The following is a 14854-nucleotide window of genomic DNA, read 5'->3' as shown; positions in this document are numbered from 1 at the left end:
ATCTGAAGTGCGTTGAGGATTTTGTACTTCGGTTGCCGAGACATAAGGTAAGTTAAGAGATCAAATGTTTTTGTTGGCTTTGTGAAGGTAGTTGATCCTACTAATACAACTAAAACATTTGCATTCTTGTTAATTAACATTATTACTAAAAAGGCATACAAAAATGATGATAAGATAATGAAATAATAAAGAACACTGTCAAAAACTCAAGTACATCTTTGAGTGTTGAAGACTGACGTTTGCTGGCCCAGATAGTTTGTCCCTGTGGACACAGTGGCCTTGTTTCAACAAATTGCATTAGAAGCTCCTGGGGACTGAGAATCCTCTGATTTTTAGAAATGATTAATTTTTTACAACAAATAGAAGATCTTATAGTAAGTTAAAGGCACAGGTGGAGTGCAGTATGCCTTGTCGTGTGTGTTTGTGTGTGTATGCTCCATGTGTATGAGATATTAACTGCCGTATATAAAAACCAGAAATCTTAAAAAATATTTTGTTTTGCTTCTGAGCATTGTTATTGGATGTGGCAGATAATACCTTTTTATAAGCAATACTAACTCTTAACATTTCCCTAACACACGTGTGCTGTAGCTGTGCAGTTCATTGCTATTGGGTATACTGTTTTAAATTGATGGCCTTTCATGTTGAAATGACAGTTTGTAAACTTCAGTCATCTTTAGCAAGCCATTATGCAATGGGAGAAGTTAAAGCCTCCAGAGCCAGATGATCCTATGTGTTGCTGTGAGTGTGATTTGGACCAGTACGGATGTTGCTGTGACTGTGAAGATCTGGATGAAGCCTTTACCAGGTATGAAGGTCTTGAGGAAAAGAGTGAGTAGTCGGCTAATGAGTAGAATATACTGAAGTAAGCTAATAAACCTAAATACTTAAATGTTATTTACATACAAGTATCACTTTGTTGGAAAAAGGAGTTCAGTATCTTATTGAAAATCTGTAGGCAACAATTTCTTTGTTAGAAAGAATAATACCACTCTTATGCAGTTGGTTAGCTAGCTTAGCACAATGACTGGAGACAGAAACCGCTGGCCTGGCTTTTAGTCAAGAAATAGTCTGGCACATAACTCTCCCCTAAACGACAAACTATGTTATTTACTGTTTGTTTTTTACACTGATTAAACAACTTAAAAATAAGGTGTTAACAGAGATCTTCAGTGGTGGCGGGTTTTGTTACCTTAAGCTAGCTGCTTCCAGTCTTTGTGCTAAGCTAAACGTTTCCTAGATGCACATTCCTTAATAAATGAATGTTTAGTTACTGCAAACTAATTAATTTAAAAGTAATACATATAAAACACACAGACATTGAAATGCATGTGAATGTATTGCTTGTAAATCTTACATTTTAAAAGACACAGTTGAAATCTACCTTTGTGAAAGTAACATCACTTTTCTTGGAGTTTGTAGAATCATGATTGAATCACAAGCATAGAAACCACATTACTTTCCAACCAACGTTATTTGCCACAATAATAACCTTAATGTTTGTAATTGTGACATGGTTGACCCCTGTTGTCTGTAGGTGGCTGAGAGACAGACCATCTAAAGGGGGGTCATGTCAGTCTCCTGTACTTGGGGCCATTATAGACAGAATGGAGATCTCCCTGATCCCGGCCCTGCTGCTGCTGCCTCTCCTGCTGCGAGTTGCAGCGCTGCACCTCCTGCTGGGTGTCACCATCCTGACCGCTCTGCCCGGCATGGTGCTGTGGTACTACTACGCCACGCACAGAAAAAAGAAACGCACCCTCTTCTTCCTCACCCTATCTCTCTACTCCCTGTTCTACATGTATTACCTCTTCATCACAGAGATTTTACCTCGTGGGAACGTCAGCCAGCTGCAGGTGTGTGCTGTGACCACGGGGGTGATTCTCACTCTCGTCTCTCTTATACAAACCAAGAGAGGGCCGGGCTTTGTGACCCCGTGCCTACATGTAGCTCACAGCCACAGTCAGGAGGCTGAGAAGGACTCCACACATCTTAATGGATGTATCCAATCAGCAGCTGCAACAGGGATAAAAAATGCCCTAACAACAAAACTGAGCAGCTGTCCTGTGTGCAAAATAATGCGACCCCCAAGAGCTGGACACTGTCGAACCTGTGGATCCTGTGTCCAGCGTCTGGACCACCACTGTGTCTGGTGGGTTGGATACAACATATTTATATATGGCCCATGATCACTTCTAAGTCAGTTATACTTTTATTTTTGCAATAATAGAAGGATCATGAAAGTCTCTTGCTTACTTTCACTGAACTAAATTAGGTTGAACAAAACAAAATGTATCTCTGAATAATGCTGTCTTTTAGAGAACCTGCTGGCCAAAGAGTCATCTGGGGTCTGTGGAACAATTATAACCTTACTGCCATGTTCACAATTAGCTATCAACGACGAATGACATTTCCAAAAACACCTATAGATAGAAAACATAATCACATGTTCAGGGTGTGATTAGCACTCGCTACTTTGAATAGCTGATTGTATTTGTCTGCCATGCTATATACACCCAGGGTGCAAATAGCATAGTTGACTTTAATCAGACCAATGGGCAGCTTTAACTCAGGATTGTCAGCTACCAATTGGTCCGATCTCTGGCCCCTGCAGTCCACATGTGGAACTGTCATTGGGCAACATATTTAACCCCAAATTGCTAACATTGGCCAGTCCAACAGTGTGTCAGAGTGAGTGAATGTTGAGCAGCTGCATGGCGACCTTTGCCTCTTTATGAATGTGTGTGAATTTGTGAATGCTGACTTGCTATATGTAAAATGTTTTAAGTGGTCTGGAAGTAAAAGCACTATATAAATCCATATTGCCATTTACCATTAGATTACACATCCTCAGCCAATTCAGTTGAATTTAAATGTCACACCAGCTTTAAAACTGTGTAGGCCTATGGCTCTTAAAAGCATAAACTTGCCTGGGTTTTGTATTTGCAGGTAAGCAGACACATTCAAGAAACAGCAATTATAGAAATGATATAGATATGAATCCGCCATTAAATGTAATAACAAAAAACATATTATCCTGCAATATTTCCCTAGTTGTATCTGTTGTATAAAGAAATGTTTGGTTTCTTTTAAATGATCTGCTGTCTAGATTCTGGTGCCACATTGAACCAATGGAATTTGATTGGAATGTATTTTGTTGTGTCCAAAGCATTGACACAAAACTAACATTTAAGAAAATCCAAAGCAGTGTGTCTTTCCACAAACAATGTCCCAGTTACTAATGGTGCCCAGATATACCAGGGCTCAAAGCAACCAAAGATACGCATTTTTAAAGCAAACGAGGTCATTACTCAATTAAACTTAATGGATGCCTTACCTCCAAAATGACCATGTGTATATCAATATATCAATGACCCTGTGTTGCCCAGCAGGCTACAAATCAGAGTGAGTTCAGAAGTGTGTAAAGTAGTAATTATTTAGTATAAATGCCTGTGATTGGGTATATTGCACTTGAAATAAACAAAAAACTCTAAATGGGAACACTGTGTTGTGTGTCTGTGCTGAGGTTTTCAGGATTAACAGCTGTGTTGGACAGGCAAACCATCGCAGTTTCCTGCTGAGCCTCTCTGTGTTCGTGGTCACCTCTCTGTACGGGATCAGCTTGGTGCTGAGCAGCCTCTGTCCTCGACAATATCTGATGACGGCGCTCCTCTACTGCCCCGGCGTCTACACTCAGTCCAGGTACAACACTCTTCATGTGTAGATTATTGTAACTATAGGAGTAGAAGTGAAGTCAACATTGTAAAAGCTCACACAATCCAAACATTCATGTGATAAATAACAATGAGTATGGTATATGAATATGTTCTGAATATTAGTTATTGCATTTATAACATTGGCATGGACAAACATTATGCAGAAAAATATTATTACCAGTCCTGCCTTTTTTTCAGTTCTTGTGTCCAGGATCCAATCCAATTATTTTTCTTTGGAAATTGGGAAATTACAACTGTTTATAAAAGAAAAACACATTTTTAACTTGTCAGTTCAATTGTGGTAATTTACTAATATATTAATTGGTTTTCATTTTGGCAAGGTGTGCATACACATTTTAAACATTGCACTTTTCCCTCCTGCTGTGCCTTAGATTGTGTCATAATTATTATAAATGAAGATATATGAACACTGATTATCAGATCCACTCCAACCATGTTCATCATAAACCCTTAGCAAAATGTATATAGTTAGGGGGTTGAAGTAATACAAACACTCAGCTGTAATAATTGGTATACTTTTTATTACATTTCTTACATATTTCTGTTACGCTTCATTGACTCTTTACTTCATCTCTACAGCTCGGCACTTTGCTTCACCTGTGCTTGGTACAGCAGCATTGTGACAGGTGGGCTGTTTTACATGTGGTTGTTGCAAGTTGTGAATATCAGCCTGAATGTGACGGAGCGGGAGGCTCAACTGGCTCTGAGGAACAAAACAGGCCAGCGGCGCCTGGGGGGGCTCGTCATCTCCACGGGACAGTTCTCACGTGGCTTCTGTCAGAACTGGGCCGAGTTCCTCACCATGGCAGACGCCCCGGTCTCTCCTCGCTCCAGCCTCACTGACTTGGTCTAGTCTCACATTGTACTCTGTTGCAACATCATGACAACTGTTGACTGATAACAGCATGTGTGAAGCTGTGCATCTCATGTCATTCTTAGCATGTATCAGCCCATGTCTTCTGATGCTTATTGCTTTCCATCTTTTTCACACATTACATTGTGTTCATGGAATAGGATTATAACAAAAAATGATCACCTTGAACGATTCCTAGTCCAATACTTAATTAGTAAATTACGACAATACTTTAAAGGGTTTCAGAAAAGAGAAATGATGAAGGGCTAATGATGGCATTTCAACAAACCTCTACATTGAAGTAAAGAAAGGAATGAAGTTTGATGTGTGTAAGTTCTACTAAAGTAGGACCTTTGGTGATTTAAGGTGACATTTACCAACACATAGTGCAAGTTCAAATAGTCTGAAATCTAAGCCTGTTGCAAATAGTTGTAGGAAATATAATGTACAGGCTTCAGTCTGAAGGTAGAATGTAAATATAGTTTATGCTGTCCAACTGACTTCGAAACTATTGTTGACCATGTTCATTTAAAAAAATTGAACAAAGCATTTGTAATAAAGAAAAATACTATGTGGGGTTCACGTAAAAGAAGAACAGGCCTGCTTCCAGATCTGTTCCAGCATTCGGGTGCCCCCCTGTGGAGATTTTCTGAGTGCAAGTCACACTTTATATATCCCACAACTCACTTTTATAAAACCTCACTTTTAAAATGTCGATGCATAAACAACAAAAGAGGCCCAAAGTGGCACAGCGGAATACGTCCCCTGTGAGTCTGCGGTGGGGGTGCAGTGTGAACTTCCTGTACTCTACAGTCATCTTTACTGTTATGACTGATGCAATCTGAATAACTCAATATTCTCTCTGCAGCGCTCTGTGATATTGGTTTTTTAATGTTGTCCATTACTGTCTAATAGCATCAGTAGTGCTCCGTCTACATTGTCCAGACCTCCTTCTTTTAAGACATGCAGGGATTGTTTGTTGGTAAGAAGTAAATTACAGATATTGTTTATTTATATTAATCCTCCTGTTATCCTTGGGGTCCATTTGACCCCATTCAATGTTTAACATACCTAAAAAAATGGTTCACATTATTTTTTTTGCTTAGTATTTCATGACTTTCCCTAATTTAGTGAGGACTAATGGGTAAACATAAAATGAACGTGAAGATCTTTTTTAAATGTGCTGTACGCACTTTGTACGCATCGGTGTTCCTTGGGGTCAATTTGACCTGGCTGTTTTAGAAATATAAAACATATACAAATGTCATGTCGATGTCAAAACATTGTACACATATTTGTGTTGATTGTGTAGGATGATATTGAGGTGACTATTACATGCAAATGTATCATTGTAAAAAAAAAAACTACCCTCTGCTTTAGTTATTGGTCCTTTAACAACATCAAAAATATCTTACTTTAACATTTTATTTCAATATGGTGATTTATATATTTTTCGATAATAGGAATTCTGGATGTATAAAGGGGTCTGTGGGGGGGAAGGTTGGGGTAATGTTTTATTTAAATGGTTGTTTAGGTAGTCAACTAAGATAAGCACCAGAGATATACAGTTTGGTTAACATTTGGAATATAATCATTGTCTTGAGTTTTAAACTACTGGGGTCAAATTGACCCCAGAGGATAAAGGGTGTAAAGTCAATCTGAGGATAACAGGAGGGTTAAGCTCAAGGTCACAATCCATGACTAATGTGTGTACGCAAATCCAATCAGATTAAACAGCTCTGAACAGTGTATGTTTTCTCATTATACACTCTAGTGTTTTCACCCCATACACTTCCCATTATTCCCCATTCTCATAATGCACATCTTGGGTGGAGCAATAGATCAAGCTGTTTAAATCAATGTCCTCCATTTACAATAACTCAACTCAACTTTATTTACACAGCATTTGATACAGACAAAATGCTTTACATGGTAAGATTAAAACAACACAGACAAAACATAAATAATATAATGGTACAATGAAAAAAAAAAAAATGCAGGGAAAACAAAAGGATCAAATAAATAATATTGAAAAAAGAATTAGGGCTCAAAGTAAAACCCAGATTTAGAAAAAGATTGCAAAGTACACGTCTTTTTTATTATACTTTAAAAATATCCATTGAGCTCGCCATACTGATATCAAATGAAGAAGATCGCTATATTTGATTTGATTTATTTTGAACGTGTAATACAATAACACAACAAATAATATTAATAATGAAATGAAACAAGAGAATTATGATGAAATTGATAAACAAAAATATTATTGACTTACAAATGATATATAAACAAATGATCTAACTAATTACACATCCGAAAAGGGGTGGGAAGAAGTTTACACTTATTTAATCCCACCCCTTCTCCCAAAAACTAAATGATCATAACATCTCCTTCCTTCCACAGCAGGGTCTCAGCAGCCCCTCTCCTCTGGCGCCATCCTCAGGCCAATCTGCTCTTTACTTTTTCCACTGTTGACTTCAAGTGTGTACTAAACATTATAGGATCCACCCCAGCACGTGCACATCTGTTGCAATTAGGTAATCCAATTAACAGTAGTTTTGAATATGTTATATTAGCGTTCATGACCAGTTGTGAAGCAACATTTGTGCCATTTAAGGTTCTTGTTTTTTTTACTTGAGTATATCCAGAGACGGGAGAAGTACTCAGATCTTGTACTTGTCCTGCATTCAAAAGTAAAAAGTAGAAAAGTATTAGCATCAAAATATACTTAAAGTACCAAAAGTAAAAGTACTCATTCTGCAGATTGGTCCGTTTCAGAATAATATATTATATGTTGGATTATAATAATTGATGCATTAAAGTGTTCTCAAAGCTGGTAAAGGTGCAGTAAGTTTAAATGACTTTGAATACTGCAGGGTAGCTTGTTTACTCAAGGTGTAACTCAAGTCATTTTTAAGTGTTGATTATATTTCACATCATTAATCCAAATCTGTAAAGTAACTAAAAGGTATTAAATAAATGTAGTCGAGTAAAAGTACACCATTTAACTCTGTATTGTAGTAGAAGTACAAAATAGCAGTACAAGTACCTCAAAATGTACTTAATACGAGAGGAAAATCTCACACAACACAACTACATTTATTTAATTATTTAATAAAAAATATTCCTTTGTTTAATTATATTTTGTGATACAAGTCAACATATTTAAATAGTTTATTATATATTCATATTTTAGTTATGTGAATGAACTCAACCTTTACAAGCTGCAACATTAAAGGGACACATGAATGCATATATAATTACATTATTTAGTATATATGATTCAGACTACTTTTGGTATTTGGTATATGTTCATGCTAACGAGTGATACTTGTACTTGTAATTGAACACTGTAGTATTGATACTTTTAATCAATTAATAGATCTAAGTATATTGAATCCCAGCAATGCGTCTAACCCTTTATATATACAGTCTATGGTCTAACCCTGTGAAAATGATTGAGTTTTGCAGAGCCTCAATGATTATCCCATTATGTGATGAGTAATTTATATAAGAAATATACCGTTGGACTTTCCTCTCTCGTTGCATTTACAGTGAGTTTGCATGCCTGCTCTGACGCTCCTGAGACAGATGTATCCAGATGTACCAGAGACTCTTTGAGACTGTTTGCTTTGGGCGAAGACCTGTCATATCTTCTCTCTGATGATTTACAGTTTCACAGAAGCTGAAGCAATTAAATGGAAAGTTTAAGATATTGATAGAAAGTGAGATAAAGTGGAGAAGTCTTTTTGGTACACGGCTAATGCTGCTTTTGATTTATTCAGGCGATTAAATACCAACTCGTGGGAGACTTTGCAAATCTGCATGATGTCTAAACGATAAATACATACTTTGTCTGAATGTACATTTATTTGAAGGAGTAGTACATTCCTGCATTGGTACTTACCGGTAAATGTGACAGTCGTATTGAACGAGAGTCTTAAAACATGTATTAAATTCTGCTCTGCCATTTCTTTAAACATTTGATTTCTCTGGGCAGAATAACTACCTGTTCAAACTGGCAAGGTATTTAGGTCTGAGGAATCTTTGCTTTGGTGCATGTATCGGCCTGCACCTGACTTCTCGACTCATTACACTAATTCATCTCCTCCTCATCACACATGGATTCATATTTATCCGTGCAGTAAAGATCCTGCAGAAAGCTGAGAGGTCACACACAAAAGTGAGAACAAGTTAGAATTACAAGCAAAGGCTTTAAAAAAGTACAACATATCTGCATTACATAAACTAAGTAGCAAAAGTAAAGTATGAATTATTATAACAAGTATTGTATGTGTGTGGGCTACTTATAACTGCTTATTTGTTGATTACATTTGGTGTCAACACTCGGAATCTGAAAGGTGTAGGTAATAACATTTTGAGATAAATTCATGAATGAAAATAGGATTAGCTCATATATTGCAGCCATGATTTCAGTGTGTGTATGCATGTGTGAAGAGGTGAATGTTGGAAAAGCCCTTTAAGATGTTGGGAGAACAGAAAGGTGCTAAATGACTGCATTTCAAATAACTAGCTGAGTAAAACACTATAAAAGAAACATAACAATCTCACCTTAAGGTCAATTTAGTAGGCTGGCGTTTACCCTATTTACAACTTCTTGTCTCTATGTTGGCCCTGGTTGGATTGTTTACAATTGCTTTCCAATAATTTCCCATTTAACTTGATCAAAAAAAGCGAGACTCGTTTTATACTCCATTTAACTTCCATTCTTCCACTTGATAGCCTCTTGAATAACTACTCTAATGGCTGTCAATGGCTGCAGAACAGCTACCGAGTGATATTTGAGACTAAATGTGAAAGACGTCTACTGTGAGGGAGCAGCCAGCTGTACAAACAGTCAGTCCCTGTTCTCCTTTATATCAGAAACTTAAGGACGAAGGAGGACGTTTGTCCATACTTTAAACCCATTAAAGAGACACTAAAAGGAGTTTCAATTCATCACATGTCGATGATGCATGATTAGGAGCTCAATATGTTTCTGTATTTTCTGTTGTCTCTTTGATTTACCATCCCAACTGCTGACAGAGGATTTTACTCTGTGCCACAGAAAGCCCTGGAGGTCAGCCACTGCTTTGTTTACCATTTGGTTACTGTGTTTTTACGCTCACAAATAGGAGGCTGCAAAAGGACATTGCATTATAGAATACTTCATGAATCTTATCATGTGGCAGACAGAGTACAGACCTCCGATACACTTCTTCTTCTTGTTATTCTGATCTAATTCTGCCCGGGCTTAAAACTCCCTGTGGCAGGGAAACTGTTTGGTAAGCTTCACGTGTTTGAACCCATCCCAGCTCCAGGTTCTGTGTGTGTGTGTGTGTGTGTGTGTGTGTGTGTGTGTGTGTGTGTGTGTGTGTGTGTGTGTGTGTGTGTGTGTGTGTGTGTGTGTGTGTGTGTGTGTGTGTGTGTGTGTGTGTGGTGTGTGTGTGTGTGTGTGTGTGTGTGTGTGTGTGTGTGGTGTGTGTGTGTGTGTGTGTGTGTGTGTGTGTGTGTGTGTGTGTGTGTGTGTGTGTGTGTGTGTGTGTGTGTGTGTGTGTGTGTGTGTGTGTGTGTGTGTGTGTGTGTGTGTGTGTGTGTGTGTGTGTGTGTGTGTGTGTGTGTGTGTGTGTGTGTGTGTGTGTGTGTGTGTGTGTGTGTGTGTGTGTGTGTGTGTGTGCTGCCTATATAACTGGTCGCCAGCAGCACTTCAACAATAGATCTTCATCAACACTCAGTAGCCATGACTCTCCTGCTGACCGTGCTGGGAGCCGTGCTCTGCTCCTTCTCCGTTTCTGCTCAAGTCGTACCGCAGGCTGACTTCAACATACAGGGGGTGAGATGGTGAATTAAACATACAGGGGGTGAGATGGTGAATTATAAGCAGTATTTTTAACCTTAGTCTTAAAATGATTTATGGTGCCTGTTGCATTTTTGTTAAAACTCTATCTATCTGATTTTGATGGCTAGTGCAACTTGGCGATTATCACATTTAAATGCATAAAAAAGCATGCATAAAATGGTACAAACAGCTGTGTACCTTCATGTTGTGTAATATCTTTGCAACATGCATGGTGACATTTAGGCAGCTCTGTTTTACCTAAGAAGCAGTACTAATACTTACTACAGTGTAAACATACTCTGTTACAAGTCCTGCTTTCAGTAAAAAGTACAAAAGCATTAGAAGAAATTAAGTATCAAACTTAAAAGTATTCATAATGAAGAATGAGAAATGTTTTAATTATATTTTGTAAAATTCAATAATATTTTTGTATGAATTAATGTGTCAAACATTTTAATGTTGCAGCAGGTAAAGTAGGAGGTTCTTTTTTATTTTACTAATTGAACTGCTGTAGCTTGTGATTTTAACCAATGGGACATACAATTAGTCTTAACTTAAAGTAATAGTCCATGTTAAATTATTTACTGACTGTATTATGTATAATTAATATGAATCTGTAATGAAACTGAAGTTATTAGTAATGGAGTATGAAGTACAATATTAAACAGTACATTTAACCACTGCATTCAGAGGAATTGTGATGTTTTTTTTAAAACTGCTATCACCTAACCGGTCAACACTTACTCTATTGTTCGCCTTGTGTGTGCCCACAGATGGCAGGGAAGTGGTACCTGATAGGATTTGCCACGAATGCCCAGTGGTTTGTCAACCGCAAAGCCGACATGAAGATGGGCACCGCCATGTTGACCCCGACTGCTGATGGGAACCTGGACATGTCCTACGCCAGTCTCAGGTAAATAAGTGAGGAGAGACAAAGCAGCTAAGAGACACAACTAAACATGGAGAAGCAGTATTTAGTAATTATGGTACATATGTCTGGAAGAACTGCCAGAAAAACCACTAGCCCGCTGCAAGTTTCACTTATTTTATAATCAAGACTGAAGCTTTTTACTCATATCACACACTGCACTGTCACTTTTTACCTTTCTTATTATATTTAGACTTGTTTTTGAGTAATAAATAATAGTAAAGTTGTTTAGCACTTTTTACACATAAGGTGCAGCTCAAAGTGCTTAAACAAAACGGCACACAACACAAGATAAACAGAGAACAAGAAATGCACTGCAGGTCGAATGTTAAAACCTTTTTGCAAACATGCAGCATATGACCATGATATACGATGTCAAGGAATACAAGGAGGTAATATAGGAAAGGTCATGTTTTAATGCTTTCTTTGCAGCTCTGATGGCTCCTGTTGGAGAATGAACAACCTGGCCAAGCAGACCAATGTGCCCGGGAAGCTCACGTACACAAGTGAGCGTGAGTGCACCAATGCACACACACTAAACACATAGAGGCCAGCAACAATCACAACAAACACATAATTGTTCTGCTTTCCCATTAACTCTTCCCCTCATCAGGCTGGGGCAGTGTGAACGACATGTCGATGGTGGATGTGAAGTATGACGAGTACGCGCTGACTCACACCATTAAGACCAAAGGGAGTGATCCCACCGTTGTCACCAAACTATATGGTAAAGTTGCCATGATGCTAGACTTTATAACGGTAATCCTAAATGCAGTCATGTACTAACTTCCTGTGGTGCTTCAGGCCGTGGAGTGGAGCTCAGCGCCGACCTGCTGGAGAGGTTCAGGCAGTTCTCCTTGGGGACTGGTGTCCTGCCGGAGAATATCGCTTTCCTTCCCAAAAATGGTATGTCTCATATAAATGGAGAGGTTTCCTGTAAACAAAACCAACAACCTGTGATTAAGGCGCACAATCATGCTTTACTCTGTTTCTCTTTACCTCTCCAGCGGAGTGCCCAGCTGCTTAACTTCCTGCTCCGGTGTCTGTATGTCAACAAGCTTTCTGAAGACTTCATGAAGAATCTACATCTATCGGTGTTTAACGCCAATATTCATTTTATTTCGTTTACACTGCTCTTTCAGATGTGGTGTTAAGAACATAATGCCACTAAACAATGTAAAGCCTGCGTTTCAATATAATATGCTTTGCTTTAATTCACCAGCAGTTGTAATCTTTATGTACTTCAGACATGTTTGAGACAAATGCTCTGCTTTGAATGTGCCTGATGATTTATTTTTTTGCACAATAAAGCTCAATTACTCCTTTGATTTGATTGTGCACCAACGACAAGATATGCAGGTTTCCAACTTTTAAGAGTTTTCGGCTTTGCACATTTGTAACAGTATGGTTACAGTAATGGTTGTATGCCCTGGTCAGACCTTAAAGCAGGAGTGGGGAACCTCCGGCCTCCAAACAAGCGAGTGCCTGTTTTTCCTGGCCAAGGTCAGGATTGAACCAGTGGCGTAGCCAGGAATTATTGTGTGGGTGGGCCTGGAGAAATGTAGGTGGGCCAGGGGGAGACATTAAGTGTGGGGTCTGAGCTGAAACTTCATTAATGATTGTAATGATTTTTTAATGCACCAATAGAACTTAAGCATAAATTAGCAGTGAAAACAAAAACATAGGCACGGCGGCCTCAGAATGTGTGTACAACTGACATCCACATAGGGATGGCTATCGTTAAGGCTTTAACGGTACTACTACTTTTATCGATAGCGCTTACGCTTATGCTCCAGGTTCAGTACCAACCACATCATAAAGTACGCGGACGATACAGCAGTGGTGGGACTCATCAGGGACAACAACAAACAGGCCTACAGGGAGGAGGTGAAACATCTGACAGACTGGTGTAACACCAACAACCTGATCCTGAATGTCGATAAAACAAAAGAGATGATTGTCGACTTCAGGAACAAAAAGCACCCACCACTCCACATCAACGGCACAGCAAGTGAAGACTACAGGCAGCACCAAGTTCCTGGGGGTGCATATCACAAGCAGTCTGACCTGGTCCACTCACACTACATCACTATTTAAGAAGGCACAGCAGCGCCTACACTTGCTGCACAGCTCCCCCCTCCCATCCTCACCACGTTCTACAGAGGAACCACAGAGAGCGTGCTGACCAGCGGCATCTCCATCTGGTCGAGAGACTGCAACGCCAAAGACTGGAAGTCTCTGCAGAGAGTGGTCAGGACAGCAGAGAAGATCATCGGAGTTTCTCTCCCTCCCATCAGAGACACCGCTCAGAAACGCTGCCTAACAAAAGCCCAGAACATTTTTAAAGACCCCACTCATCCTCACCATGCTCTGTTCTCCCTGCTGCCCTCCGGCAAGAGGTTCCGCAGCATTAAGAGCAGAACAGCCAGATTCTGCAATAGCTTTTTCCCCAAGCCATCAGACTGCTGAACAGCAAGCAGACCAGTAACATAAAGATTACATTACGCTGTGTAAAGGGCACATATTTGTTATATAGTATGTCTATTTTATTTATATGTATAGTAAGTCTTTATATTTTAAACGCACACTTTATCTTTAATTGTATCAGCACCACGTCACTATTATTTATTTATATGTACAATTTTAGCAAGTTTTTATATTGTCCTGTTCCTGTAAGCCAGTACAACGAAATTTCGTTTTAATAGTACACTCTGTGTCTTGTTGAAATGACAATAAAGTATGTCTATGTCTATGTCTTATCGATCCGGTCCTTTAACATTACTTTTATCGGTTCTTTTGGAGAAAAAAAGAAGGTAAACTAACTAAACAAATTGTGAACAAAACTAACATTGCTTTTTATTTAAATTAAATACATAATATTTCACATCAAAAGAAACAACAATGTTTTAACAAATCATATTAAATAATGTGATGACAGAACTGTAAACAGAATAGCTGAAACTTTAACAAAATAAATAACTCGGTTTCCTCTAATCATTAACCCATGTTTGTATAATGTAGTTAACTCGGTGTGTCGCTGCTAGCAAACATAACACCTGACGTGGAAACGTTCCTCGTGGATGGGGCTACAGAGCTACTAGAAAGACAGTGGAACCCGGTGCATTCCTCCGTCTGGATGTGGAGCACTTTTGCTAAATGTTTAGACAAATTGCTCGTGTTACCGCCCTCACATGATAAACTCTTATTCCACTATTGATAACGAGTATTGTCCACATAGACACGGCTATAGTTTAACCACACCTCGGAGCGCGTTCTCTCCGCCATCTCCTCCGTGTGTGTGTGTTGCTGCATGTTGTAGCAGCTGCGTGTGTGTAAACTGCCCCGCCCCCTCTCACACAGACTGGGGCGAGATCTCTTAAACGGAGTTGGCGACACTTAAACTGCAATGTAATGTTTGTGTAGCAATAATACATACAACATATATCGGGGGCACAGGTTGTTTATCCTTGACAGTCGCACAATGGGCACACACTGAG

At 38.9% G+C, this 14854-nt stretch overlaps 2 protein-coding genes across 3 annotated transcripts; both read left to right on the top strand.

Moving 5' to 3' along the window:
• zdhhc23a (zinc finger DHHC-type palmitoyltransferase 23a) lies at positions 1 to 5974 on the top strand. The gene is made up of 5 exons (XM_034099698.2): positions 1 to 47; positions 671 to 808; positions 1538 to 2152; positions 3535 to 3702; positions 4317 to 5974. Exons 2-5 carry the CDS (start codon positions 690 to 692, stop codon positions 4588 to 4590), a joined length of 1176 nt encoding a protein of 391 aa, XP_033955589.1. The 5' UTR covers positions 1 to 47; positions 671 to 689; the 3' UTR covers positions 4591 to 5974.
• Positions 5975 to 10320: 4346 nt separating this feature from the next.
• LOC117458911 (lipocalin) lies at positions 10321 to 12685 on the top strand. 2 transcript variants are annotated; one of them, XM_034099649.1, is made up of 6 exons: positions 10321 to 10423; positions 11203 to 11342; positions 11790 to 11863; positions 11971 to 12084; positions 12162 to 12263; positions 12365 to 12685. In XM_034099649.1, the coding sequence occupies exons 1-6, from the start codon at positions 10331 to 10333 to the stop codon at positions 12382 to 12384; spliced, it is 543 nt and encodes a 180-aa protein (XP_033955540.1). In that variant the 5' UTR covers positions 10321 to 10330; the 3' UTR covers positions 12385 to 12685. The 2 variants fall into 2 exon arrangements, with proteins under 2 accessions (XP_033955540.1, XP_033955539.1); XM_034099648.1 differs by having other exon boundaries at positions 11790 to 11869.
• The last annotated feature ends 2169 nt before the right edge of the window (positions 12686 to 14854 follow it).

The sequence above is a fragment of the Pseudochaenichthys georgianus genome, chromosome 14, assembly GCF_902827115.2.
Source record: "Pseudochaenichthys georgianus chromosome 14, fPseGeo1.2, whole genome shotgun sequence".
NCBI classification, from domain to species: domain Eukaryota; kingdom Metazoa; phylum Chordata; class Actinopteri; order Perciformes; family Channichthyidae; genus Pseudochaenichthys; species Pseudochaenichthys georgianus.
The sequence above is the reverse complement of the archived record's forward strand: the minus strand, read 5'-3'. Positions and strand labels throughout refer to the sequence as shown.